Consider the following 27250-nt stretch of genomic DNA (forward strand, 5'->3'; position numbering starts at 1 on the left):
CCTTCCCCTCCCCTCCCCTGCTCTCCTCTGCTCTCCTCTGCCTAGAGCCTGGAGAAGGAGCTTCTTCAGGTGGGCAAGGCTGCAAAAACATCACAGGCTATTGGGCAAGCCCTGGGTTCAAGCATACTCTTGGGTTCGTTTCTGTAGACACAGAACAGCTGCTTAAGTGTAGTGGCTCAAAAATGCTTGTGGGAGTTGGAAGCTGAGGGTCAGATATCCTAGACTCACATCAAGGTGAGGCTTCTGAGGGCCAGGAGGGAGTCCTTCCTGCCTTCTTCTATCTACTAGTGACCCCGTTGCATCCCTTAGCTTGCAAGATCAGTTTCAAACCATGGGAGGAAATTGTATTCACAAAATATGATTTGCTCCCATGATCGATTCTCCTTCCTCTCCCCTTTCCTACCCCCTCCTCCACACTCATTGTTATTTATACCTCCCTCTGTCCTTCTCAGAACATTCGTGATCATATATAGGACCCACCTAGGTAGTCCGGAATAGCCCACCCATCCCGAGAGACTACAGAGTCACATTGTCAAAGCCTCTTTTCCAGAGCTTAGAACCTAGATATCTTTGGGGGCCGTTTTCAGTCTCCTACCCCTCTGGATCCTTGGGAAAGCAATGTGAGACCAGAACACGGCTTGTGGATGTGGTTCAAATCTCCATAGTTCTTTTTGCATGAGTGCTGCTATTGAATAAATAGCTCTGTGGAGGACATTCAATCCAAGAATAAGTGTAAACCTTCAGCCTTGATCCTAAGTCTTTGTGATGAAGGGGGAGATGAAAGGGTTTGGGAGAAAGCTGTGGGTTCGGGAATTCAGAGGATCCACTGGAGGGGGCTAGGGTGGGAGGAAAGGAGAGATCTGACAGACAGAACCTAACAGCTGCTGAAAAGCCCTGTCTCACCCTGACACGTGCCTGGGGAGCGGAGAAAGCATACTGCTCTCTGGCTCCAGGAAGATGGAGTGTGTGCCGATCCCCCGCAAGGAGGGAAATGAAAAGGTTACACCAGGATTGTCAATATAACAAATCCCAGGAGCGTCTCGGCCTCTCTAAATGTTTTGATAGCAGAATTTGATGGGCTGTAAATCAGAGCAGGCCCGTCTTAAACATTTGATCGTGCCTTATTTATTTATGTATGTGACACATGCAACTAGAATTGATTCCCTCTCCTTTCAGTCTCAGGGAGATTTTTTTTTCTCTCCTGCTTTAGAAACACATCCCTCCTCTCCTGGCCCTGGGGGTGGAGGTGTCTTGGACACAATGGTAACTGCTAGGATGCTTCCTACACAGAATGCTCTGCCTTGGGGAGAAAATGATCAGGAATTAGCTGCTTCAAAATATGACTTCATCATCGTGTTGTTTCTTTCTTTCTTTTTTAAATAAGATTATTGCTCAGAGAAAATGGGAGGGTAAAGGTGTTCAGTGTAGAACAGTGGGAGACACACAACAGAACAGTTCCCTTTGAGTTCGAAGTCAAAAGCCACCTAGACCTCTCCCTAGGGGTTCAGGTTAACCTTGCCTTTGTCACTCCTTTCAACAAACATAACAGAGGTTTGCTTCCTTGGTATCGAAGCCAGCTGCAGAGCATCTCAAGTACCCAGTGTTGTGATGCAGGTGCTTCTATGCAAGCCTGTGATGTCTCCCTCCTCCTCCTCCTCCTCCTCCTCCTCCTCCTCCTCCTCCTCCTCCTCCTCCTCCTCCTCCTCTGTGTAGCAAACCCCGTAGGCCAGGAATCTTGTGTCTCATTTCTGAGTGTCTGAAGCAAACTGTAATGTAGCACATTTGACAATAACATGGGACTGAGAAGAATGAATAAGCTCTCTCTCTCTCTCTCTCTCTCTCTCTCTCTCTCTCTCTCTGTGTGTGTGTGTGTGTGTGTGTGTGTGTGTGTGTGTACATGCAGAAGTCAAGGGTCAATGCTGGGTATCATTCTTGATCTAACTCCACCTTATTTTTTGAGAATCTAGAAATCAGTTGACTAGATTGGCTGGCCAGTGAACCCCAGAGACCTGCCTGTCTCTACCTCCCTGGAGCTAGGAGTATAGGCATACTTGGCCATGTGGGTACAGGGGATCCCAGCTGATCCCCATGCTCCACAGCAAGCATTTTGCTGGCCAACCCATCTCCACAGTCCCAGGTTATTTCTTTAGGATGAGCTTTAGGAACCCAACTCAACCAGGCCAACTCAATTCCAGCGGGCCTTCCTGCAGCCATGATGTAACATCCTGCCATCCAACGCCTGGCATTCTGCCTTCTACTCTTTGGTGAGGTCATTATGCCTTGCTTGCCCTGTCTCGACGTCCTCCTCCCAGTTGCCCATCATCCCCTTCAAGAGTGCCATATTCTACCCTCGTGCCATCTCAGGGAACTTGGGCTGCTTCTAGCCTCCATTGCATCAAGGAACATCACTTTTTCACAGAACAGAGTTGGTTTCTGTCCAACCAGCAGATGCCAAGGGATGCCCATTGTCTTGGCCTTCAACATGATCATTGCTTAGGAATGCAGGTCCCTAGGCCATGCTCGAACATGTTTGGGATTGATTAGTTTGGACTGCGTCTCAAGAACTGGTGGTTTTTCAACCCCCTTCCAGGTACAGTGTGATGGTGCAACAGAAGATTGCTGACCTACCCATAAAATTCAAGTATAGACTTAAGATAGACTGGAAAGGAGTCAGAAAGTTAAGGGATGAACTCAGGGTCACCGTTGACCCATTGACAGCAATTCCTATCATGTGGATGAAAGAAATGGTAGTAAAGACAGAGAAAGATAAATGAGTTGGAAACTGGAGCTTAGAGACAAACCCAGGACCACTGATGTCTCCATCAAATTCTACCCACCCCCATGCCAGCACTGTTTTCCCCCAAGACATCTACTGGCCAGAAAACCTTGGGAAAATGTTGTGACTTTAAAGACACAAAGGAGCAATGTCTGTTCCCTCAGAAATGATCTACCCTTGATGAACTGTAGCCCAAACTGCTAAGAGCTCTGTCAGAAAACCCAGCGGGGCTAAAAGCATCTTTCTAGACTTTGATGTCTTCAGGAGAGGCTCCCTGTCAAAATTCCCAGACAGCCCTGTTATTTCCTTTGACAGCCTCAGTGCAAGTCCCTGAAAATGAGATGGCTCCCATGAAGGAAGGCCCCAGGTATGATTTCCTCGAGCTCCTCTTGGCCTCTGAGCATCCATGCCAGAGATGGGCTATCGCAGAGCCTCTGTCCTCTGCCTGAGTCCCCCATACTGGAAACCTGCATAGAGGAGCCGCTAACAGGGATATCTCACTCCTTTCTGGTACCTTCCTTCAGAGGTCAAGAAGCTAGACATGACCCTCGAGCTCATGTCCGGGCTTCTTGTCAGCCACACAGAGCAGAGTCTCCTGGGCTGCTCTGAGGCTTTTGCATTTCTTTCCTTAGGAACTGCAGGCCACAGTTAGAGAAAAGTCAAGAAAGGCCACCACCGTGACTAAGGACACGAGAGTAGGGAGGAGAAAGAACCAGAGGATAGTGGGAGTGTGCCAGCCTAGAGGGTCTCAGAGAGCCTTACTACTCAGGGTGACACTTACCTCAGCAGCAGTGTCATTTCCAGGAAACCAGGAGTAAGTCCAGAACTGCAGGATCTGTTCCACGTTTACAGACCAAAATCTGACCTTTGAAAGATCCCCACACAGTTTGTAGGTAGTTTGTATCCCGATGCTACGGCTCTGAGACGTCGACCACGCTCCATCATCTCTCTGAGCCTTAGAGCCCACTGAAAGTCTTGGAGAAATGGAACTCCATCTTTGGCACATACTAACCCCGTAATGAGTATCTACTGTCCTTTGCTGGGGAAATGAGCATGGAAGAATCTAATGGTGCCTGTGTCGGAAAGCAACCCCGAGTGGGAGAACGTTCTAGATGAAAAAGCGAAGCCTTCTCAGCAACTACTCAAAGAAGCATGAGAGCTGTTGAGGAAAATGCCTCACAGCCCCTTGGATCCGGGCTGTTTATTTTGGCTTTGTTACCATGACTGATGGACCACTTGCTGTGTCTCCACGGCCTTAAGTTCAATGATTATCCCCCTCTTCCTGCCCCCCCTGGCCCCAAAGTTGTCTCTTCTGCACCCTCCCTGCCTGAAAGGCTCTGACCCTCCTTTGCCTGAAGAATCAACTGTCAGCTCCTTAGTGTCCCTGTCTAGCCCCCAAGCCTGCATCTGCTCTCACAGGGGAAGCCTTGTCAAGCGCCAGAGGCACCTTTACTGTTTTCAGGAAGAGGATTATGGACCTCAGTTTAGAGGAGCTGTCATTTTCCCTCCCTGCATACCGGAAAGGCACCCTCCTGCCTTTGAAGCCCTGCTCACTAGGGGAGGCTAGTGGTACGGTGCCAAGAGCCATGGGGCCAGATAGCATCTGCTCAAATCCCAGCTCTGCCAAGAAGTGGCTGTATGTTCTCAGTCAAGACTCGCGTGCTCCCTGGTCTTAGCGCTTCCATGGGCAGTTGGAGTTAATCATAGCTGCTTTGCAGAGTTACATAAAGATTCACCCAGAAGGTGTGGAGTTATCATAAAGATTCGCCCAGCAGGTCACCTGCCTCACAAAATGAAATAGAAACTGGCTTCACTGTTCAAAACTTCCTTCTTCACTTGTCTTTACAATGCCCATGTGCTCCTTTGTCATCTTCTCATGGAGGGATGTTACCGTCCCCCCCTCCCACCCCCCCGTCCTGGACCCGCCCCTTCCTGCATCCTTCTTCCATGTGGTGACCTTGACTCACTGCTCACAGAGAACCTCAGTACCTGAAACCATGCCTGACCGGTGCCTGGCCAGTCTGCCCATTCACAAGTCACTTCTATGCCACTGAAAGGCTTCCAGATGGCGGGGCCTGGCTCCAACATTACAGGGTGAACTGTGCTCAGACCCCTAGACTCACATGTTGAGGTTCTAATAGCCTTCAGCTCAGAGTGTGGAGAAACTCTGGATAAAGGTTATTAATATTGAGTTGTGATGGTGGGCCCTAACCCAGTGTGGTAGTCCCCTTCTGTGAAGGATAATTAACCCTGTAAACAAGTCTAACGAAATTCACTGAGTTTCTCCCTCCCTCCTCTCTCTTCTCCCCAGCCTCCCCCCTCCCCCTCCCACACACACACAGAGGCAAGGACAGTTCACTGTTTTGTTTTGTTTTTTAAGTGAAGCAATATCCATGTGTTGGGGGTATGTTTGTGCCCAGTTCAGGCCCTTAGAGACACCAAGAACTACAACTCACAGCTGTTCTATCGGGGTACCCGCCATCCATTCCAGATAGGACTCTGGCTCTCAATGTGTATTTTATCTATTCGTTTACCCATGTCTATTTTTTATAAGATTTGTTTTTCTTTTTGTGCATGCATGTGAGCCTGTGTGTGAGTGTAGATGCACCGCATGCATGTCTGAGGCCCACAGGACAGAAAGGATATTGGATTCCCTGGAATTGAAGTTTATAGGTGTTTGTGAGCCACCATGTGGATGCTGGAACCTGAACCTGGGGGGGGGGGAGGGGGGAGGCCTCTGAGACAGCAGTAAACCCTTTTAACTTCTGACCATCAGGCCTATCCTCCAGCCTCCAACTTATTTTTATTCTTGCCAGCTTTGATCAGTGCATCTCAGCCTCTGCTCAGAACACTTTAGCTTCTGTGTCAGTGAGTACCAGGCTGCGTGGCGACAGCCTTGACCATGGCTCACATGTTCCGACAGATACTCCCCCCTCCCCAGTGCTTGGCTCTGCACACCCCCAGACCTTGCTGTGCTAGGATAATGCTTCCCAAGGCAGTGTTTCTCCCAAGCCTTCCAGTGAGACCCAAGGGATGAATTCCACAGAGGCTCCACATATCAGGGGCCCTCTCTAATTTCAGTCTTTTCCCTCCCTTTTAATCCACACTGGCTTTCCTGCATGCTTGCTGAGAAAGTTTTGGAAGCTAGTGCATGTTTTGAACCAGTCTTGGAACCCAGAGAAGCACAATGCCTATTTCATTACAATTTGCCTTCTCTCTCAGATTCGCTTAGCAGATTAGAATCATTCTGGGGCTTTCTGTAGAAAAAGTCCTTTCTCTCCCTCACTCACCTCTGACTGATGTCTCTGTTCTACATAAATGAAGTCTCTGTTCACTCCCTCTTTTTGGAAAATTAAAACTCAGATGCTCCACACCCCTTGGCCAGTGGGTGAGCCGTATCCTCCTGTGTCAACAGTGCCCGGGCAGAATGTTAGGGGCTTCCCCTTCCGGTATTCTTCCACTTACATGGCCCAGCACCCGCCCACTACATGCATCAGACACATATGCACTCATGCATACACTGTCACACGTTCCTTAGAGCTTTTACCATACCTTACCACTCTATCTGAGTAGCTCGCTACAGTCCCCCCAAAAAGCTTTTCCATTCTTCCCATGCTGTTACCAGACTCATCAAGGCCAAAGCCTGGCCCTGCCAGCCCTAACCACCTAGGATCAACCACCTGTCCTCAACAGACAGTAGTGAGAAGCAGGGGGAGGAAATTTATTCCATACAACCACACTGAGAACAACAACTAGTAGAAAGGTTCACCTTCAGAGCACTAATGTGAGCACTGTGTTTTTTTTAATTAATTAATTACTTTGTTTTTATTTTAGGTGCATTAGTGTTTTGCCTGCATGTATGTCTGTAAGAAGGTGTCTGATCCCCTGGAACTGGAGTTACAGACAGTTGTGAACTGCCATGTGGGTGCTGGGAATTGAACCCTGGTCCTTTGAAATCACAACCCATGTTCTTAACCATTGAGCCATCTCTCCAGCCCAGGGGTCCGAGTTTAAATAAAGGAAAAGAAGTATATACAGCTAATCAGGCCTAGTGACGATGTGGGCCCTCCTGCACATTTGGCTCCTGCCTTTGTGTCTATCCCACAAGCTGTCAGCAGTATGTGATAGCTCTTTCTAGGAGACATCCCTCGCCTCTAGAAAGACACCAAGGCCTCACCCATTCCATTCCCTTATGTGCTACTATAAGAAAATTCCAAGCCTTTAATCCCAGCACTTAGGAGGCAGAAGCAAGAGGATCTCTGAGTTTGAGGTAGCCTGGTCTACAGAGTGAGTTCCAGGGCAATCAGGGCTACACAAAGAAACCCTGTCTCAAAACAAAACAAAACAAAAAGAAAAGAAAGAAAGAAAATTGCAATTCCTTAGGGTATAATTTCTCAATAGGCTGATAGCCAAAGATTGGTGTTATAGGCGTGGACTGGAGTAGGATCTTACGTGTCAGCGCAGACTAGAAGCAGGTGCACGTGGATAATAGAAACAGAGACAGTTTATTAAGACATAGAAAGCATGTCTGAGCCTAGAAGCAGGGCCAGAGAGCTGGAGACAATTACCAGCTCAAAGTAGTATTCAATCCCCACCCAAGAGTGGCAAGCCTTTATGGGTCATCCACGTAGCACCCACCTTCTCCTGCATTTCTGTATCCTGTACCTTTCCTGCACATGCTCTCTTCTTTATACGTAACCCTGACAGGGAGAGGTTCCTAGTCTTTTGACAGCTGGTTTCTTTCATGTCAGTCTTGATGCCTCTCTCCCCACCCCACTCTCCTGACGCAGAGAGGCACAGTGTTGCTTTTAAGAATGTCTTCAACCCTTCCAGGACAGTTGCTTATGGCCCTGCTCATGAGACTGTCCCCTGTGGTGGCGAATATGGTGGCTCCCACATTGAACAGCCCAGATCCAGAGCAATATGCAATCAATAAGCAAATGATAGCTGTGCTCTTAACCACAAAATATAACAATTTAATGTTACGGATTGGAAAGCGCTTTGAAGAAAGCAAAGAGAGTGAAGAAACAGTATTGTGGAGAAGTTCACTTACAGAGAAATGATTAGTCAGGAATGCCGGAGGGGTGGGGAGGGTGGACAGGCAGTGTGGATTGTTCTGACAAGAGGCCCTGTGGTGGAAGTGATGCTCCTGCTGGAACAGCTGGAATGTGTCAGCAAAGCAGAGAGGGCATGGGTCACGATATGCCCAAGCTTGCAGGCTGTTACAAAAGAGTGGAGTTCAGTGTGGTGTGAAACCAGAGAAGCTGCAAAAAGCACCCAGAACCAGCTCTGATCTTAACGCGTCCCTCTGTTGCTCTGGAGATGCAGCGGGGGATTTGTGGGCGGCTGTGGTACAAATCCAGGCTAGAGATAATGGCGGCTTCGCTCAGAACTAAAAAATGTGCCTCTGAACAGTGGAGTGGACAGGACTGCTGGTGACTTGGCTGTGTGGATTCGAGGCCCTAGTGGGCAATGGTGGAGCCCTGACAGAATTGAATGTTCATGTGGGGAGCACATGTTTGAGGGGATGAAATTCAAAGGGAAGTGGAGGACTAAAAGAAACCGGTGTCAGCGCCCAGCTAAAGGCTTCAGCTGCAGTTCCTGCATCCCCAGGAAGCTAATCATCCGACCCATCCCAATATGCCAATTAAAGACAAGAGAAATGGAGGAAAACAGAAAGAATTTTTATCATTTTATTTTATTATTTTATTTGGATTTTCTAAACAGAGTTTCTCTGTGTAGCCATGGTTATTCTGGAATTCACTCTGTAGACCAGGCTGGCCTTCAACTCAGAGATCCATCTGCCTCTACCTCCTGAGTGCTAGGATTAAAGGCGTGCGCCACTACTACCAGATGAGAAATATTAAACAATGTGTTGGAAAGAGCAAAATTAAAGGAGTCTAGTGACCATGGGTTCATCTTCTAAGAATTGATATGAGCTTTGGGTTTAAGAGAAAGAACTGGGGCAAAGGGTGTGTAGTTAAGTAGTCCTGGTCAAAGTATGGTCCCTTGAATCACTGTCTGAAAGGTGATATAATAACAAATTTGTCTCTCAATCACTGTTATGGTCAGAATCCCTTCAGGGTAATCTATGCAGCCTCTCCATCAGAGATCTCACCTTAGGGTGGCCCGCCCTATAGAATTTGCATTACTGGAATCCACAGTGGCTGCAGCTTTAAGACAATGACTCTTTGTGCCTTAAACCTTAAAGGAAACTGACACAGCTCAGATAGGGACACATGTCTTCACGAATCATGCCTGAGCGGAGTCAAGTGGGAGTTGGAATCAAAGTAAAATGGACAGACACAGAATGAAGGCAGAGGTGTCCAGCTTTCACCCGGCTTCAGTTTCCCTTTGAGCCCAAGTAAGGAGTCAGTATTTCTTAGCAAAATCAGCTTCCCAGAGTCTGACACAAGTATAGCCTACAGATGGGCATGGTTGCCCTCTGCTCTGCTTTTCTCATGGTGTCTCCTTGCTGCCACTCCTAAGGGACATGCACCCACTGTTGATGGAGTGCTCCGTTCAGAAAACACCAGTGTCCCAGTGACGGGGAGATCAGGCTCTTGAGCTCATCAGGGGACGCTAGCCCTTTCCTGAGTCCTGTGCAGTTTGGCCCCTGAGCCTTAGCATCTCAGAGTCGCCTGGTATATAGGTTCCTCACTTCTGCCCTGGAGTCCTGTCCTAAGTGGGACTCAGAAGCCAATAAGTCATCTCTTCCCTTTACTTCTTCTAGATGTGAGAGACCCTTGTCCCCAAACACCCTAGTCTCCATTCTAAATACAAAATTACAATAAAAATAGTCACAAAGTAAATGGCATTGAGATGCCAACAGTGGCCCAGCCCGGCAGTTCCCTACAGTTCTGGTGACCAGCAAATTGTTCCTGTGGCCAAACTAATGTTTGTTTGATGCAGTTATGATCAAAATTCGAATAGGATTGTATTTTGCCGTTGATTCTGATTTATGAGAATAATCAAAATAACCAAGAAAGGGTTCAGGGGCGGGGGGATGGAGCAAGGAGGAAATACCACGATACTAATATGTACTCTAAATATTTTAAAAAATAAATTAACAGTAAGCATCAGAAGCTGGACTAGTACAGACTGGGTACCTAGGAGCGAGCTGTAGTAAATGTAAAATGTAGTATGTGGCGAAGGTGTTCCTTACACCCTACATAGCATACTCTGCCGAGGTAACCAGAAATTGCTGCTCAAGGAAAAGCAGCTGTACTTAACTTGAGAGTGTTATACTTAACTCAAGATAAACTCGGCTGGTGACTCAAATGTAAAACAAAAGCCATTCAGTTGGCAGGACTTGGTAGCAGGACACCTACAACACCTGCACATAGGAAGCCGGGGCAGGAAGCCTGCTGGGAGTTAGAGGTAGGCCTGAGTTGTCATGGCAAGTAGCCATGGCTTAATAGCAAGGCCCTACACTAAAAAGCAAAGGCAAACAAATGAACAAATGTAAGTCAAAGGCTCTGAAAAAACCATAGATTCCTTATTAGGTGTCAATATGATTTAAGTAAATGGTCAACATGTAAAAAGAGGAAATGTGGATTAATATACCTCATCAAAAAAAAAATAGGATTTCCAAATATGAAATCATAATGAAAGAAGCCACAAAAGGAAAAAATGATAAATTTGTTATCTAAAACTTAAGATTTCTACATGTTAGACTTATAAAAATACCCTCATAACAGCTGAAAGGCAGGATTTTAAATTCTGCAGCAGGTATATTAAAGCACTTGGACAAATTAGTAATAAAACCACTGAGCACCACAGTAAGGGAGTGACACAAAAAAAGACCATTCACAAAGAGAGACTGGGAATGGCCAGGAAGCCTTTGAAAACAATGCAGCTTTACCAGCAATCAAACCCATGGGAGGAGGTAAGAGGGATGGCTGGTCCCTGGGTAAAGCACTGGCTGTGTTCAGATCCCCAGAAACCACATACGGCCACACGTGGTAGGACAAGTCTACGATCTCAGTACTCCTACAGTAAGGTAGAAGACAGAGACAGGAAATCCCCAGAAGTTCTCAATGAGCTTGCTTGTCACTCAGACCAGTGTGCAAAAAGAGACCTTGTCTCGAGCAAGTAGAAGCCAAGGGCTAACTTCCAGAGTTTGTCCTCTGACTGCTGTACACATGCAATAGAAGTTACACAGCTACACACACACACACACACCCCTACACACACACACACACATACACACCCCTACACACACACACACACACCTACACACACACACACCCCTACACACACACACACACACACACCCATACACACATACACACACCTATACACACACACCTACACACACACACCTACACACCTACACATACACCTACACCTACACACACACACCTACAGATACATACACACACCTACACATACACACACACCTACACACACACACCTACACATACATACACACACCTACACATACACACACACACCTACACACACACACCTACACATACATACACACACCTACACATACACACACACCTACACATACACACACACACACACCTACACACACACACACATACCTACACACACACACACACACACACACACGCATACCTACACACAGGGTATGGGGTTGCGTTGTGTTTTTAAAGCATAGGGGCTGGCGGCACGGCTCAGCACTTAAGAGCACTCGCTGCTATTCTACAGGACCAGAGTTTGGTTCCCAGCACGCACATTAGGTGGCTCACAACTGCCTGCGACTCCAGCTCCAGGAGATCTGATGCCCTCTTCTGACTCCTGCAGGTATCCGTATACACATCCCCACACAAACACACAGGTAGGAATAAAATAAACCATTTTTATTTCTAAGCCACAAAAGCATACGAGACCGTTTTCCTTGTCTAACTGTCTAGGCCCTTCAGCGGTAGTGCTTCATGTAAGCTGAGCTGGAAGTCAGGCACTGCCAGAGCAAAGGCCATCCGAGGCAAATGTGCAGTCACATGAGTCAGGAGAACCATTTCCAGGCCCGTCTCCAAAGGCAGTTTATGACAGCCCGCATTGAGACAACCATGAGAGCACAGGCCTGCCATCCCAGCACTCAGGAGACTGCAGCATGAGAAACAAGACTTCACAGCCATCCTAGGCTGTGGTGGAGCGTGCAAGGCCACCCTGGATTATATGAGAGACCTGTCACAGCCATACAAAGCAGTGTCACGTCCCTATAATGTAATACCATGTTGGCCCTTTAAGTGGAAATGGGTTACAATTTGAGTGAAATAAGGAAAGAACTACCCTTGGATTGGTGGTTGACATTCTCCTTTAGACAGCCCTACATTTTCTATACTTGTGTTTTTATGATAAGAAGCAACATGTCCATATCTATTTTTATTTTTACTGTTTTTTGCTTGGGTTTTTTGGTTGTTGTGTTTTGGGACCAAATCTCACTATTTAACCCAGGCTAGCCTTGAAATGAAACCCATGACCTTAATGCCTCGGCCATCTGAGAACGTGGACTACAGGCATGTGTCTCCACACCAGGCTCTCTTACCATGTTCTAATGCCATGGAAACCCATCTGCAGGCCCCAGTTAGGTGTCTTGCTTCTGATGTTCCATAAATAAAAAGCAACTTGCAACACCTTGCTTGTTCTGTGCACCCCACTCTGCACTTCTGAAGATCCTAGGATCTTTGTTCTCTTTCTGTAACTTTGTGTCTCTGAGCATGAAGACCCCAACCTTGTTTGCTTGCCTGGTTCCACTTTCTTCCCAGAGAAAAGAAGAGAGCCTTGCCTTTCATGTTTCTAACCTACTGCCAGCCCGCCATGGGTGCTTACATGTGTGTTTGATTTGGTGCCAGTTGGGGTGGGTCACAGGAACAAAAAGCTGGTTTCTTTTGCATTTGCGAAGAAGAGTCACTGAATCCGACTCTGTTCTTGTCCCACAGATATGAAGCTGCCTGGTTTGCTCAGAGATTGCTACAGTTACAATTTTCTGTGCTGAAATCCTTCTGAAGCACTCAAACGGGAGACTTCAGCATCGAAGGGAAGCCAAAAGCATTTGAGAGGGAGTGAAGCCAAAAGCCAAGAATCTCACCGTCCTGTCCCTACCCACTCCAAAAAGAAGCCGTTGCTCACAGGCAGACAGCATGGCAAGCAAACGGAAATCTACAACGCCGTGCATGGTTCGGACATCACAGGTAGTAGAACAAGATGTGCTGGAGGAGGCAGACAGGGCCAAAGACAAAGGAACGGGCATGCCACCGTCCGATGTGACAAAGGACAGCTGGGCAGCAGAACCTGAACATTTGTCCAAAGAAAATGAAGTGGTAGAGGTGAAATCTATGGGGGAGAACCAGTCCAAAAAACTCCAGGGTGGTTATGAGTGCAAATACTGCCCTTATTCCACCCAAAATCTGAATGAGTTCACGGAACATGTGGACATGCAGCACCCCAACGTGATTCTCAACCCCCTCTACGTATGTGCCGAATGTAACTTCACAACCAAAAAATATGACTCCTTGTCTGACCACAACTCCAAGTTCCATCCGGGGGAGACCAACTTCAAGCTGAAGTTAATCAAGCGCAATAATCAGACAGTTCTAGAACAGTCCATCGAAGCCACCAACCACGTGCTACCCCTCACTGCCAGTGGTCCTGGAAGCAGTGATAATGACCCTGGGGTCTCAGTAGGAAAAACCCCCATGATGAAGACAGGAAAGCCGAAGGCAGATGCCAAGAAAGGATCCAAGAAGCCAGATGAGGCTGCCCCAGAAAACCACATGGAAGGGACCGCCCGCCTGGTGACAGACACAGCTGAGATCCTGTCCAGACTTGGAAGCGTGGAGCTCCTTCAAGATTCACTGGGACACGTCATGCCTTCTGTACAGCTGCCACCAAATATCAACCTTGTCCCCAAGGTCCCCGTCCCGCTGAATACTACCAAATACAACTCTGCCCTGGACACAAATGCTACCATGATCAACTCCTTCAACAAGTTCCCTTACCCCACCCAGGCTGAGCTCTCCTGGCTGACAGCAGCCTCCAAACACCCAGAGGAACACATCCGAATCTGGTTTGCCACCCAGCGTTTAAAGCATGGTATCAGCTGGTCCCCAGAGGAGGTGGAGGAGGCCCGAAAGAAGATGTTTAATGGCACTATTCAGTCAGTACCCCCGACTATCACTGTGCTTCCTGCTCAGCTGACCCCCACAAAAGTGTCACAGCCCATCCTCCAGACAGCCCTACCATGCCAGATCCTTGGCCAGCCCAGCCTGGTGCTGACTCAAGTGACAAGCGGGTCAACAACTGTCTCATGCTCTCCCATCACACTTGCTGTGGCTGGAGTGACCAACCATGGCCAGAAGAGACCTCTGGTGACTCCTCAAGCTGCCCCTGAGCCGAAGCGTCCACACATCACCCAGGTGCCAGAACCTCCACCCAAGATGGCCAATACCCCGCTCACCCCGGCTAGCGACCGCAAGAAGACCAAGTTACAGATTGCCCACCTCAAGGCAAGCTTCTTACAGAGCCAGTTCCCTGATGATGCGGAGGTCTACCGGCTCATTGAGGTGACCGGCCTTGCCAGGAGTGAGATCAAGAAGTGGTTCAGTGACCATCGCTACCGGTGTCAGAGGGGCATTGTCCACATCACCAGCGAATCCCTTGCCAAAGACCAGATGGCCGTTACTGGCACCCGACACGGTCGCACCTACCACGTATACCCAGACTTTGCCCCCCAGAAGTTCAAAGAGAAAAGCCAGGGACAGTTGAAAACCCTGGAAGACAGCTTTCTGAAAAGCTCTTTTCCCACCCAGGCAGAAGTAGAGCGGCTGAGGGTGGAGACCAAGCTGAGCCGGAGGGAAATCGACTCCTGGTTCTCAGAGAGGCGGAAGCTTCGAGACAGCATGGAGCAGGCTGTGCTGGATTCCATGGGGTCTGGCAAAAAGAGCTCAGATGTGGTAGCCCCCAATGGTGCTCTATCTCGACTTGATCAGCTCTCTGATGCCCAGTTAGCTGGTTCTTTGCCCAGTCCTTCATCAGCAATTGTACAAAATCAAGAACAGGTTCACCTGCTCAGGAGCACTTTTGCGAGAACCCAGTGGCCCACTCCTCAGGAGTACGACCAGTTAGCTGCCAAGACCGGCCTGGTCCGGACTGAGATTGTGCGCTGGTTCAAGGAGAACAGGTGCTTACTAAAAACTGGAACATTGAGCTGGCTGGAGCAGTACCAGCGACATCACCTGCCAGATGACCGTGGCCATGATGCCGTCTCAAGAAAAGCTGCGAAACAAGTTGCTGAGAGCCCAAAGAATGGAAGTGGGGTGGCTCACCAATATGCCAAGGACCCCAAAGCACTCTGCGAGGAGGCCTCTGAGAAGCCGGTCCCGAGGATGAAAGTGGGTAGTGATCCAGCCAAGGACTGTTTGGCAGGCAAGCCCTCAGAGGCCACCTCAGACAGATCAGAGGGCAGCCGAGATGGCCAGGGCAGCGAGGAGAACGAGGAATCAGGCATCGTGGACTTTGTGGAGGTGACGGTTGGTGAGGAGGACGCCATCTCAGAGAAGTGGGGTAGCTGGAGTCAAAGAGTAGCGGAAGGCACAGCGGAGCGGGCAGACTCTGACTCTGACAGTACCCCTGCGGAGGCTGGCCACGCCTAGACAGGTAATTCTGCCTGTTTACTCCAGAGAATGCGCGAGGGCAGATTTTTTTTTTTTTTTAGGTTTTTCGAGACAGGGTTTCTCGGTGTAGCCCTGGATGTCCTAGAACTCACTCTGTAGACCAGGCTGGCTTCGAACTCAGAAATCCGCCTGCCTCTACCTCCTCCCAAGTGCTGGGATTAAAGGCGTGTGCCACCACTGCCTGGCGCAGATTTCTCTTTTTTTATTGGCAGCATGAATATAGACGATGGGTTCCAAGATGTTGACAAAGACAATGTACTTTTTCAAAATTAATGTATTGATTGTCCGTATATATTGACACAAATCATCCACATCGATTAGATATTGTCATTAGCATGGGTTGTTCAAAAGCACCAGGGACCAGAGTGTTTCAGATTTCAGACTTTTTTTTTTCAGAATTTGTAATATTTGCACATACAATGGGGTGTCTTGGGGCTGGGACTCTAGTCTGAGTCTGAAAATATTTATGTTTCATATGTATATTATATATACAGCCCAAAGGTAACTCCATTGCAACATCTTTCATGGTTTTGAGCATGGTGAAGTAGTTCCCTCCTCAAGTCATGCTGGCATTGGAAAGCTTCAGATTTTGAAGCATTTAGTAGCTTGGAATTTCACATTCGGGACGTACAACCTGTGTTTATATGTATATTTATCACGTACAGTATGTATTATTATACATGCACATAATGGAATGGCTCAGTGGAGCTCATCTTCATATGTACTACCTCACACACCCTTGTCAGGGGCTCTCATGCATGTGCGTGCGTGAGTGCATACGTGCTTTTGTGTGTGTGTGTGTGTGTGTGTGTGTGTGTGTGTGTGTGTGTGTGGCAGATAAGCCCTTTTTCAAGGTTCTTTGGAATAAGGCCTGATAGTTCTGCACCCTTATTTGTAAGGCTGGCCTCAGCAGGATGCCCTGCTGCTAGGCCTGTCTGAACACCAACCTTCAGGCCTGCTCATTCTTGAGTCCTCTCAAACTGTTAGACCAACACACCCTCTGTGTGAATTACATTCACAGCTGGAGAAAACACACACACACTCACACACATACACACACATACACACACACACAAAACAAACCCAAGAAGGAAAGGAGTGTATCTTTTTCTTTTTTGTTTTATTTCAAGTTTACTGAATTGGAGATTCAAGGTTGTTTGTTTTGCACCTGAAAGGCTTTGAAAACACTCCCCATTTGCTTTATGTGGCTCAGGAAAAGGTGCCTTTCTGCTTGCATCCCAGTAACTCCTTCAAATCTGGACAAGACCTGTGCAGATTTAGACCTGAGGAACTACAAAAGCCAGGGAAGGGAGGTTACCATGGTTACTAATGGCCATGTCATCCACATAATGGGACAGGCCTTGAAACCCTTGGTGTGTGTGCTTCCCAAGAGGTCAGTGCAAGTCAAATCCCAGCTTAGCAGCTGGCTTGGCTGCATGAGGAGAAAAGGAGGTTGAAAGAGGGGCTGCTTGGCTGAGAGATCACAAGAGTGGCCTGAAACACAAGCCTGAAATGGTTGCCCATGATCTGACCAGGTGAGCTGCTCTGGAGGTCACTTCAGCCACAGAAGGAGCCTCCCAAGCTATCCTTTCACGTAAAGACTAGACTCTCTAGGATAATATATATGGTCCTGAAGGAACCCGTAGAAACTACACATCGCACTGTTCATGAACTTAAGCATCTTGGGCCAGCCATGTTGCTCCTTTACTAACTCTATTATTACATGATAAAAATGAAGTACCTGGCAAATCAGTAAAACCCTCTGGAAGCTTTTCCTAGCCAGTCCCAGCAACAGTGTAATGCATTGTTAAGCCTGGAGTACCATCACATCTTGTGAAACTGCCAGTGGATCCTGACAAGGATATAGCCTGAAGATGAGGCGCTGGTGATAGATGGAAGTCCTGAGATCAACAGAAGTATCAACAAGCCACTTCTGTCTAGCTACCTTGGTGTCTTCTCTTTAGCCATTTCCCCATCTTCTTAGAAAAGGGCCTGCCAGTCTAGCTGTCGTCCCTATTGAAATGGAGTAGTTCTGTTTTGTCTTGTCTTGGTTTTTGTCTGTGTGAATGCTCTAGCTAGCCCTGAGCTTCTCTTCTTGATCTTGATCCATGATATGAATTTACAACATTGCTATTTCTTCCCACCTTAGAGCAGACAATAGGTTCCATTCTGTTCAACAATGTATTCTGAGCATCCTGTGGCTGCCATGGTAGATACCAAAAGAAAATGGAGGGAGGCAGACAATGTAGTTCCCATTCCCAATAGAGCTCGTGTGGGCTGAGGGCAGAGATGGTACTTTCCATTACTAGCCAGTGTGGTATGTGATATGATAGGGACATGTACCGTGGTGTGGGTACTCATTGGAGGCATACCCAGACTGGACATCATAAGGGGTTAAGGGAAGAGAGAATACTGACTCTGGGGTAGCTTTGAGGAGAGCCAAGAAAATAGATAAAGAAAAGGGTTGTTCAAGCAGAAAGCAGCATGAGTCAAGGTCCAGAGATGGCAAAGGGACAGTGCATGTGAGGACCAGAAGAGGATTGTCATTGCCAGGAAGTACTACAGTTCTGTTAATGATTAAAAGAAGCAAACTGAAAGCAAAGCTAAGTGTCTTCTCTAGGATGCCGAAGCTTCAGCTACTCTAAACCAGCTGTGTTGGCTGAGTTGCACAGGAGGATACAATTACCCCAGCACAGGCTAAGGTGTACTCACTCATCACATGCAGCTGGGTGAGAGGTAGCCTAGGGGCAGCTGTCCCCCAAGAGAGATGAGGCCACCTGTTGGCATGCCTTCCCCAAAGGTATAGACCATCTGGGTAGGCTCTGATTGCCTTGCTCCCTGAGGCCTGAAGGAAACAGAGCTGCAAAGATCACAAGATGAATCCTTGGGGAAGGAGAAGGAAAGACAGGTGAAGGTCTCCGGAGGAGTGGTAGCCTGGGGTGCCCATGTTCTCACTTAGTTCTCTGGCAGGGGCAACTCTATATAGTTTTATAATCCAAAAAGTGAGCCTCAGACAGCAAGGACCTCACATCCCTCCATCCATCATCTCAGCTGGATCCTAGATTCCCACTCTTCCCGCTGCCCTAGATGGAGATGCCCTGTCTTCTCTGTATTCTGGCAGGCAGAAATGCCCCCATTGCTATTGGCTACTGCCCTTCCTCTCTCCAATTAATAACCCTGTGTACTCAAGAGTGAGGAGAATGTCCAGAGGGGTTGAAAGTTGACTGTTGAATGGATATCAGACCACTCAGAGATATAGGAAACTACCTTTATATTCATTTTCTGTTTTTAAGGAAGTGTCTCAATTGTGAGCTGCAGATATTCCTAAACTAGATACTGGAGCTGTTCAGCATCTGCTGGTATCACATATTCAAGATGGACCGTTGATAGTTCAGGGAGCCATGGTATAGAAGAAGGGCCTACAGGCCACACAGACAGAGCATCTGAAAAACAGCCCATGTCCTAACCAGAAGCACCCCTCAAAGATGTCCTCCAACTTACAGGGTGGAAAAAAGTCTTCCTAAATTATGGATCTCTTGAAATCCATGGATACTGCCTACCTTGTGTATTGGGACTGAGGAGATGATTCAGTTGATTAAACTGATGGTTGAGAGTCCCTGTACAAATCTGAGCAAGCAGTGGCACATACGGGGTAATACCAACACTGGGGAGGCAGAGACAGGAGGATCTCAGAGCTCGCTGGCCACCCAGTTTAGCCAAACCTACAAGCTCCAGGCTCATGAGAGATTCTATTTCAAAACCTTTAGGTACAGAATGATTAAAGAAGATACCCAATGTCAAACTCTCACATGCACATACACACACACACACACACACACACACACACAGAGAGAGAGAGAGAGAGAGAGAGAGAGATCTAGGAAAATGGAGTTGTCTGCAATAGAAGCATATATCATAATCACAAAAATAATTGATGGTTTTAACCTTATGAAGGTGTTATATGAAACCCAAGATGGCAGAATGATAGCAAGCTTTGAGACAAGCAACTTCATGGGCTCAAGGATTAGATTTTCCCCTACGGAACTGTGTAGCTCCCAAAATCAACCCCTGAGCATGAAAATCTGCAAGCTTCATGGCTCAGAACCACAGAGGATATATTTATTCTTCAGAGGCCTACCCCCAGTGGCTTACTAACACCAGTCATTTCCTACCTCTCAAACACTCAGTAGCCTTTGAAAGACTGCCCTAAGATGAGGAATAAGTCTCAAAACACAAGGCGTAGCACATGGCTCAGCCACAGCCTCAGAGAACCCACTTCATGCCAGGCACTATGAAAGTGCATGGCTTTGCCAAGAAAGCCAAGACACAGCCCCACCTGGATCTCAGCCTAAAAGGGTAAGACATACACAAAGCAGAAATCCATCTGGATTGTCCTTTTTAAAGACTTTTTTTTTAATTTTTATTTAAATTATGAACAGAGAGGGTGAGGGTTTTGCACGTGGGTCAAAGGAGGCCAGAAGAGGGTATTAGATCCATTGGAGCTGAAGTTACAGGCAATTATGAGCTACCCATCTTGGATTCTGGGAATCAAACTTGGGTCTGCTGCAAGAACATTATGTATTCTTAATCACGCAGCTGTGTCTCCAGCCCCCACCATCTGGACTGTCTTATGAGAGCTATGCACACAGAAATTGGAGGAGCCCTGAGGGAAAAAGGTGGCTTTTCTGGTTAAAAAAACAAAAACAAAAAAACAAAAAACTATCCATGGGCTACATGAGCAAGCTTTCTTCTCATTCAAACAAAAGAAACTCAGAAACCTGAAGCAACTCGCCAGGATTCACTCAGCCAGTGTCTAAATTTGGCTCAAGATCTCCAGCCACTATCTTCATGGCCTCCAGATTTCTGACAGTTTCCAACTCTTGATAATTAGCGATGGCTTTGGGGAAGGTGTGAAATTTGTGAAATGTCAAAAATAATAGTAATAATAATAATAATTGCCATGCCTCAGCTTGCTTCAAATACTTCAGGCTGCTTAATTGTTGCATGCTGGCCACAACTTAGGTCCAGAAGATAGATAGATAGATAGATAGATAGATAGATAGATAGATAGATAGATAGATCTATAGATAGATAGGTGGATCTAGATGGATCTAGATAGATAGATAGATCCCTTAAATACTGTCCATATAGCTGTTGATATGTAGATGGATGAATGAATGAAAATAAAGGAGTGAATGAATGAGGATGGATGGATGGATGGATGGATGGATGGGTGAATATGTGCTAACCATTAGTTTTCCTGCCTCTCTTCCCCACTAGACTCAGGGGCCCCACCTCACCTCATCAGTCGTTCTCTGTGCACAGTTGGAGGAGATTCTCATTCATGAGATCTCCGCGCATTAGCTAGTAACACAAGCTGGACAGCTTTGAAAGAAAAGAGGAATTTGGGCTACACTTCTGCAAGTATATGGTTGAGTGACCATCTAGTGATGGCCTTCTTGCTGATAGAATCCCAAAACAGTTCAGAGACAGGAAGCATGGAATGTGTAGGTGGATGGGAAAGAAGGGGGTAGGGAGGGATCATGGAGAGAGAAAGAGAGAGTATGTGTGTGTGTATGAGTGTGTGTGTGTGTGTGTGCACTCATGTGTGTGTGCACTCGTGTGTGAAACAGAGAGAGGGAGGGATGATGGAACACATTTGTGTATGTGTATGTGTATGTGTGTGTGAGAGAGAGAGAATATGTATGAGTGTGTCTGTGTGTGTGTACACGCACGTGCACACAAGCACTTGAATGAGAGAGAGAGAAAGAGAGAGAAGGAAGGATCATGGAGTGGGGGGCGTGGAATCTGTGCATCCTAATATCTCTCTTATGTTTTAATTATAATTATTAAAACCATGGTATTTGTGCAGATTTATGGTTTCTTTATGACATCCCTGGACGTGCATTAGTTATGCCCCCCTTCACTCCCATGCCTCCTCCTTATGCCCTACTAGTCACTCTTCTGCTCCCAAGGCAGTGCAGGCTTGTTTTGCTCTCTCTGCTTGTGTTGTTTGTCTTTCTGAGTTATTTCTCTTAACACAGTGAGCTCCAGACCCATCTGTGATGACATTACATTCTCCATTATGATGAAATGCTCCATTGCATTGCATGCACAATATTGGGTTTTGTCTGTCTGTATTTTGATTGGCATGTAGACTTACTACATATAAACACATAGTTCTTGTGGACCATGCTGCAGTCAACATGGCTATGTAGATATTTCTAGTATTCCCCTTGGGTCCTTTGGCAACACTTATAAGGACAACATTTCATTGGGGCTGGCTTACAGGTTCAGAGGTTCAGTCCATTAACATCAAGACAGGAGCATGGCAGAGTCCAGGCAGGCATGGTGCAGTAGGAGCTGAGAGTTCTACATCTTTCATCTGAAGGCTGCTAGGAGAAGACTGGCTTCCAGGAAGCTAGGAGATGGGTCTCAAAGCCCATCCCTGACAGTGATACACTTCCTCCAACAAGGCCACACCTACTTCAACAAGGCCACACCTCCTAATAATGCCACTCGCTGGACCAAGCACCTTCAAACAACCACAATGCCCTAAGAAACCAACACTCTCACACGGCTTGCTTTATTGGTATATTTGCTCTGTTGAGGTAGTCTAAAACTAAATCCATAGGATTGTCAAGAGATCCTTGTATGACTGACTTCTCATGAAACTCCTGTAGCTCCCCAGAAAAGGGGATTGTATCCCTGCTGAGGAAGTCAGAGTCTCTGAGTGAAGGGAGAGAGTGATGGTAGACATCACTAAAGCATGGACTACAGCAGCCTTTTGAGTTGCTGTAAGGCCCAGTGAGGCTCCTCTAACAGAATCCCAGAATGCTTAGGTAGCTGATTGTTTTTCACAGTTCTGAAGGCTGGAAGCTCATGGTCAAGATGTCAGAGCCACTAGCATCCAGCAAGGTTGCACTCCTTGGTTTACAGACGACCACCTTCTCAGTCCATGCTCACGTGGCCTCTCCTCAGCGTGCTCACACCCCCAGGATCTTTCTCTCTGCTTACCCAGTTGTATTAGATTAGGATTTAATTATTCTATACTTAATTACCTACTTAAAGGTCTTATCTGCAAATACAGGGCTATGATATACACTTACGGTTCAGTCTGTAACACTTAAAGAGCTTTCTGCTGCTGCTGCTGTTGTTGTTGGAATTAAATGAGATAATACATGAGAGCCCCTAGGCTTTGGCATGAAAAGCGGCAGCACCTGTTCAGTAGAGATGCCTGTGAACTTTTTTTTTTTTCTGCCTCTCCATATGGTGACCTTGGCTCATTACTTCGTGTCTTTCCAGACTGACATTTTCTGTCGTGGACCTGACTCATACAAGCTCATTCCATCCACTCATCTGTATATCAAGATGTGTGTGTGTGAGAGGCCTGTGACAGCAACATGGGCTGCCATTTGCTGACTATTGACCATGCCAGGCACTGCTCAAGCACCTGACACATGCTCATTCACCCTTCACAGTAACTCTGTGGTCTGTGTGGGTTTCTTCATGTACGGCCCATAGAAAAGAAGCAAAAAAAGATGGCTTACCCAAGGTCATCCAGATAGAAAGTAGTTTGGGAATCAAACCCAAACGTAGATGTGTAACCTGATTGACCTATGGGCATGATTTTGTTGTTAGTTGATGTAAGAGGTCCCAGCCCACTGTGGGCTGTGCATCCCAGCTATGTAAGAAAGCTAAGTGACTATAAGCCAGCCTAGGGACCAGCAACCAGCTTCCTCCAGGATCCCTGCTTGTATTTTCTTTGGCTGTGAACACAGTGAGTTTCTGGTCAGAGGCAATGAGGTATGGACTAACAGACAGGCCTCCTGTCAAGTTCCTGTCTTGACTTCCCTCAATGATGGGCTGTGATCTAGAATAGTAAGCTCAAACAAACCCTTCCTCCCTTAAGTTGCTTTTGGTCAAGGGGGTTTTATAACAGCAACAGAAATGAAACTGAAACGTCACTTTAAGAGTTTCCCTGATAGGACTGAGACTTGATTCCACTGTAGTTAGATTTGCTTACACCCCAATGGGCTCTGCCTGCCAATGGAAGGGAGAAGAAGGAGCCACATGGCCCTCAGATGCCAACCGTACTTGAGCCCCCTGATCAGCCTGGGGTGGGGTTTACTAGCCCATAGGTCTCAGCAAGTTCTCCTACGCAGAAGCCCCTCACGTCATCATATAAATGAGAGCTTTGGCCAGATGAGGCAAACTGGACCTAGGTCTGGTCTGAGGTCAATTTGGAATGATAGTTTTCTAGTTCCCTTGGAAATTGCTTAATCCCCTTTCATGTCAACTTAAGTTCTCTTCCTCAGTTCTAATTAAAGTCAGGCCATGCCCTCTGCCCCTAACAAGACAGATGACTTAGAACTGTTATGGAGAGGTTTAGACATAGACAACAGAATGGTGTTGGGGAGCTTGGGGGTCACACTGTGGATAGAAAGGTGCAATATCTCCTAGAGATCTGCTGTCCTGTGGGTGTGCCTATATACACATAGCGAACAACCGTGTATTATATACTACACATACATTAATAGAGCAGATCTCATATTAAGTGTCCTTAGCACTAGGAAAAAAATAAGCAGGGAGGAAGCATTTTGGCAGAGGCCAAATATGTTTATTATGGGGCCAGGTGGCACTATCATGAACCTGTGTACATTTAATTTCACCTAATTGTGTACATTGCTATGTGACGTTCTGAATACTGGGAAAGTGAGGGAGGATTACTGTCAGAATGTAAAGTCAGAATCTAGCCTCTACTCGGTCACAATGCCTGCAGCAGCCTCCTCTCTCACTTTCACAGATAGCAACAGGCATCCTGCTGAGACTTGGTCTCTGGGCCCCTAAATAATAGACAATCCAGTGCCAGGGGAAGTCAGAGTACATCAAAGCAACACATCCTGCTCTCTACACCCTTCCATGCCTCTGCCTAGGAATCAGAGAGCACGGCTGCAGGCTCCTGCAATGAAACCCATCCCTATCCTCAAAGCTCTAAGAAGAGACTCCCTCCTCTACCACGTGGGCTGATTGCCTTCAGAGCCCTGGCCACGCTGACTGTCTCTATCACTGGGGCCTGAGCTATCCTCAGAGTCTCCTCCATGCTGTTGCCTTTCTGTCTGTCTGTCCATGGCTATTTAAAAAAAAAAAAAAAACTTCTAATAACCCTTTATTCCCCCAGTAAACCATCTCCGTATCCTTTTGACCCCACCCCCATCCAAAACCTAATGATGACCTACAGAGGAACCACAGTTAAACTGAAAGCAGTTTTCTCCTCAACAGCAGCAGAGGACCCATGCTTATGGGATAAAATGGTTAGCAGAGAGCCAGCCCTTGGTGAGTAAGCAGTACACTTGCTTAGCCTATCTACACAAAAAAAATTTCCAGGTGGAAGACCAAAGCCAAGCTCCCAGGCTCCATGCCACTGGAATCAGGATTTGTGGCGCATCTGTGTGACCTGATCTGATGCCCTTGCTACTTTTTGACCCCTGGGCATGTTGGGTTCAAGGCTCCCTGTCTGCTCCCTCATTGGTGAAACAGAGTCCAGCCTACATAGCTGCATGGCCCTAAGACGTTTAACCTTTAGAGTCTAAGAGATATAACCGTCAGCTTCAGATAAGAGCACGGTGGCTGCACGCCCCCTCTGATCCCACTAGGAAAGCATCTTGCCTTAACAAATGTGTTGAGAGTGGGTTGCGGCTGGCTTGGATGATGACCAGCACGTGGACCTCCCAAAGCATCCACGTAGAATTCAGCATGTTCGGAGGAAGCTCGAGATGGCTTGTATATGCTCGGCCCAGGGAGTGGCACTAGTAGAGGGCGTGGCCTCTTTGGAGTGGGTGTGGCACTTTGACAAAGGTGATTGTCAAGCCTGAGCTCGATCCCTGGAGCAGACATAGGATGGAAAAAGGAGAAGCGACTCCCACAAGTTATCCTATGGCCTCTACATCACACACATGCATGTGCATGCACGTGCGTGTGCATGCGTGCGTGCACACACATACCTTGTCAGCCTACACCTATGCCTCTAAAGTTACTCCTGAATCAGGAAAAACAAGGTAGAATCTCTTGAGACCCCGTAGGTCAGACTCTTCATGAATATAGCAGAATACCTGACAAGAGTGACTTAACTGGAATTTTAGCTTACAGTTTGGAGCACTTCAGGCCATAGTGACTTGGGCCTGTGTTTCTGGGTCTGGGGTGTGGCAAAACAGAATGGTAGTGGGAAGGAACGTGTGACTAACAGAAAGCAGAAAGAACTGGAAACAGCCAGGGATAACATAACCCCAAGAACCCTCCCCAAGTGTCTTGCTTCTTCCCCTTGGGCCTTACCTCCCCAAGTATCCATAGTTTCCCAAAATAACCCAGCAGCTTGGGACTAAGTGTTTAAACACAGATAGGCCATTGGGGGCATTTGAGGTTCAAACATAGCCCCAACTTAAAGGGCATCTGTCCCTCCTTCAAACCCCATGAAAGCTATGGAAGGAGATCCCAAGAAATGGCAGTCCTCTTTCTGACGTCCCTTTGGTTTGTGTCATCCCTCTAGGGCAGCTGGTCTGAACCTCTGCACTGACAAAGGAGATGCTCTGTCTTTGAAGAAAGAAGAAAGCCCCACCCCAGAGGCTGCGGGCACTCACCAGCGATGCTGAGCTGAAGTGCTTCAGTGGTGCCTGGAGGCCACAGGAACTCCGGAGCTCTTCAATGTCCCTCCCAGAGGCTGGGTGGGAATTGTTCATAGTGCCAAAGTCCTACTACTGCGTTTTCAATGGGTCCCTGTACATACTCTTTGCCTTGGCCCCAGCCCCGCCTCTTGCTATACTGGGACTGATTTATACAATGTGGGAATTTTGTTACCTTTTTAATCGAGGGCAACTTCCTTTTCCAGCATTTCTGTGGTAAGGCATTTGCGGTTCCCTGCCCACCCCACCCCCACACCCCCCAGGAAGGAGGGCTAACCACATTGCTTTTCTTTTTTCTCTTTCTTCCTTTCACTTCATTAACGAGGGGGAGGGGGCGTTAGCATAAGTACCCCTGTATCTACTGGATTTTAGGTAGGTGGAATTTCTTCTTTAAGGTAGTTTGACATTTGGGAGATGTCTTGGTTGGGAAGGGCTGAGGTTGGTCGTCTGGCTCAAAGTGGAATGGGCTCACGAATAGCCTTCTGCAGCAAACCCTTCCCAGTTCCCCAGCTGCCTCTTGGGAACTCTGCCTCAGCCCTACACCATGAGGTGGGGCTGGCTTCTCAACCGCTTTGGATAATTGGGGAACAGGTGGCTGCCCTCTTTACACATTTTTTTAAAATACCAGCAGAAAGGGCTCCCACACCGGACGATGCCACCATTACTCTTGGGAAATTAAGAGAGTGGTCTTCCTGGCTAGATGGTACCAAGGTAAACATCTCTGTTCTTCTTTTCTCTTCTCACCACCTTTTCTTGGTGTGGCATTTGACAAGATTTCAGCTCAAAGCCTCACTATGAATTGATTTTTGTTGTTGTTGTTGTTCGTGTGTGTGTGTGTGTTGGGCCAATTTTAGATATCTGAGTGCACTTTTTTTTAGTTAGTCCTAGCTTTTAAAGAAAGAAAGCCAAGAGATATGTCGTATAAATGTCGAGACATGGATTCTGTTTGCTGTCCTTGTCCCCTCTGCCACTCTGCAGACCCTTGACCCCACTTGAGTACACTGCACAAATTAAATGCTAGGGAGTTTGAATAAAAGCAGTTTTTCTAACTTGTTGCTCATTTGTTGTAACTCAATAAAGCAAAGACTAAACGTTTTTATAACCTTCCCTCTGTTCCTTGTTCTTCATTGTTGTCTGGCTCCTGAGGC

The 27250-nt window shown here is 47.2% G+C and overlaps 1 protein-coding gene across 2 annotated transcripts in view; it reads left to right on the top strand.

The window, feature by feature from the left end:
- Zhx2 (zinc fingers and homeoboxes 2) overlaps nucleotides 1–27209 on the top strand; it is a 153209-nt gene extending 126000 nt beyond the window's left edge. For both annotated transcript variants that reach the window (XM_031359373.1, XM_031359372.1), the window contains exons 3-4: nucleotides 12691–15406; nucleotides 25970–27209. In XM_031359373.1, the coding sequence (XP_031215233.1) occupies nucleotides 12892–15402 (2511 nt within the window). In that variant the 5' untranslated portion in view covers nucleotides 12691–12891 and the 3' untranslated portion in view covers nucleotides 15403–15406; nucleotides 25970–27209. The remainder of the gene's footprint in view (nucleotides 1–12690; nucleotides 15407–25969) is intronic.
- Nucleotides 27210–27250: the final 41 nt, after the last annotated feature.

Source organism: Mastomys coucha, unplaced genomic scaffold (assembly GCF_008632895.1).
Source record: "Mastomys coucha isolate ucsf_1 unplaced genomic scaffold, UCSF_Mcou_1 pScaffold7, whole genome shotgun sequence".
Taxonomy (NCBI): Eukaryota; Metazoa; Chordata; class Mammalia; order Rodentia; family Muridae; genus Mastomys; species Mastomys coucha.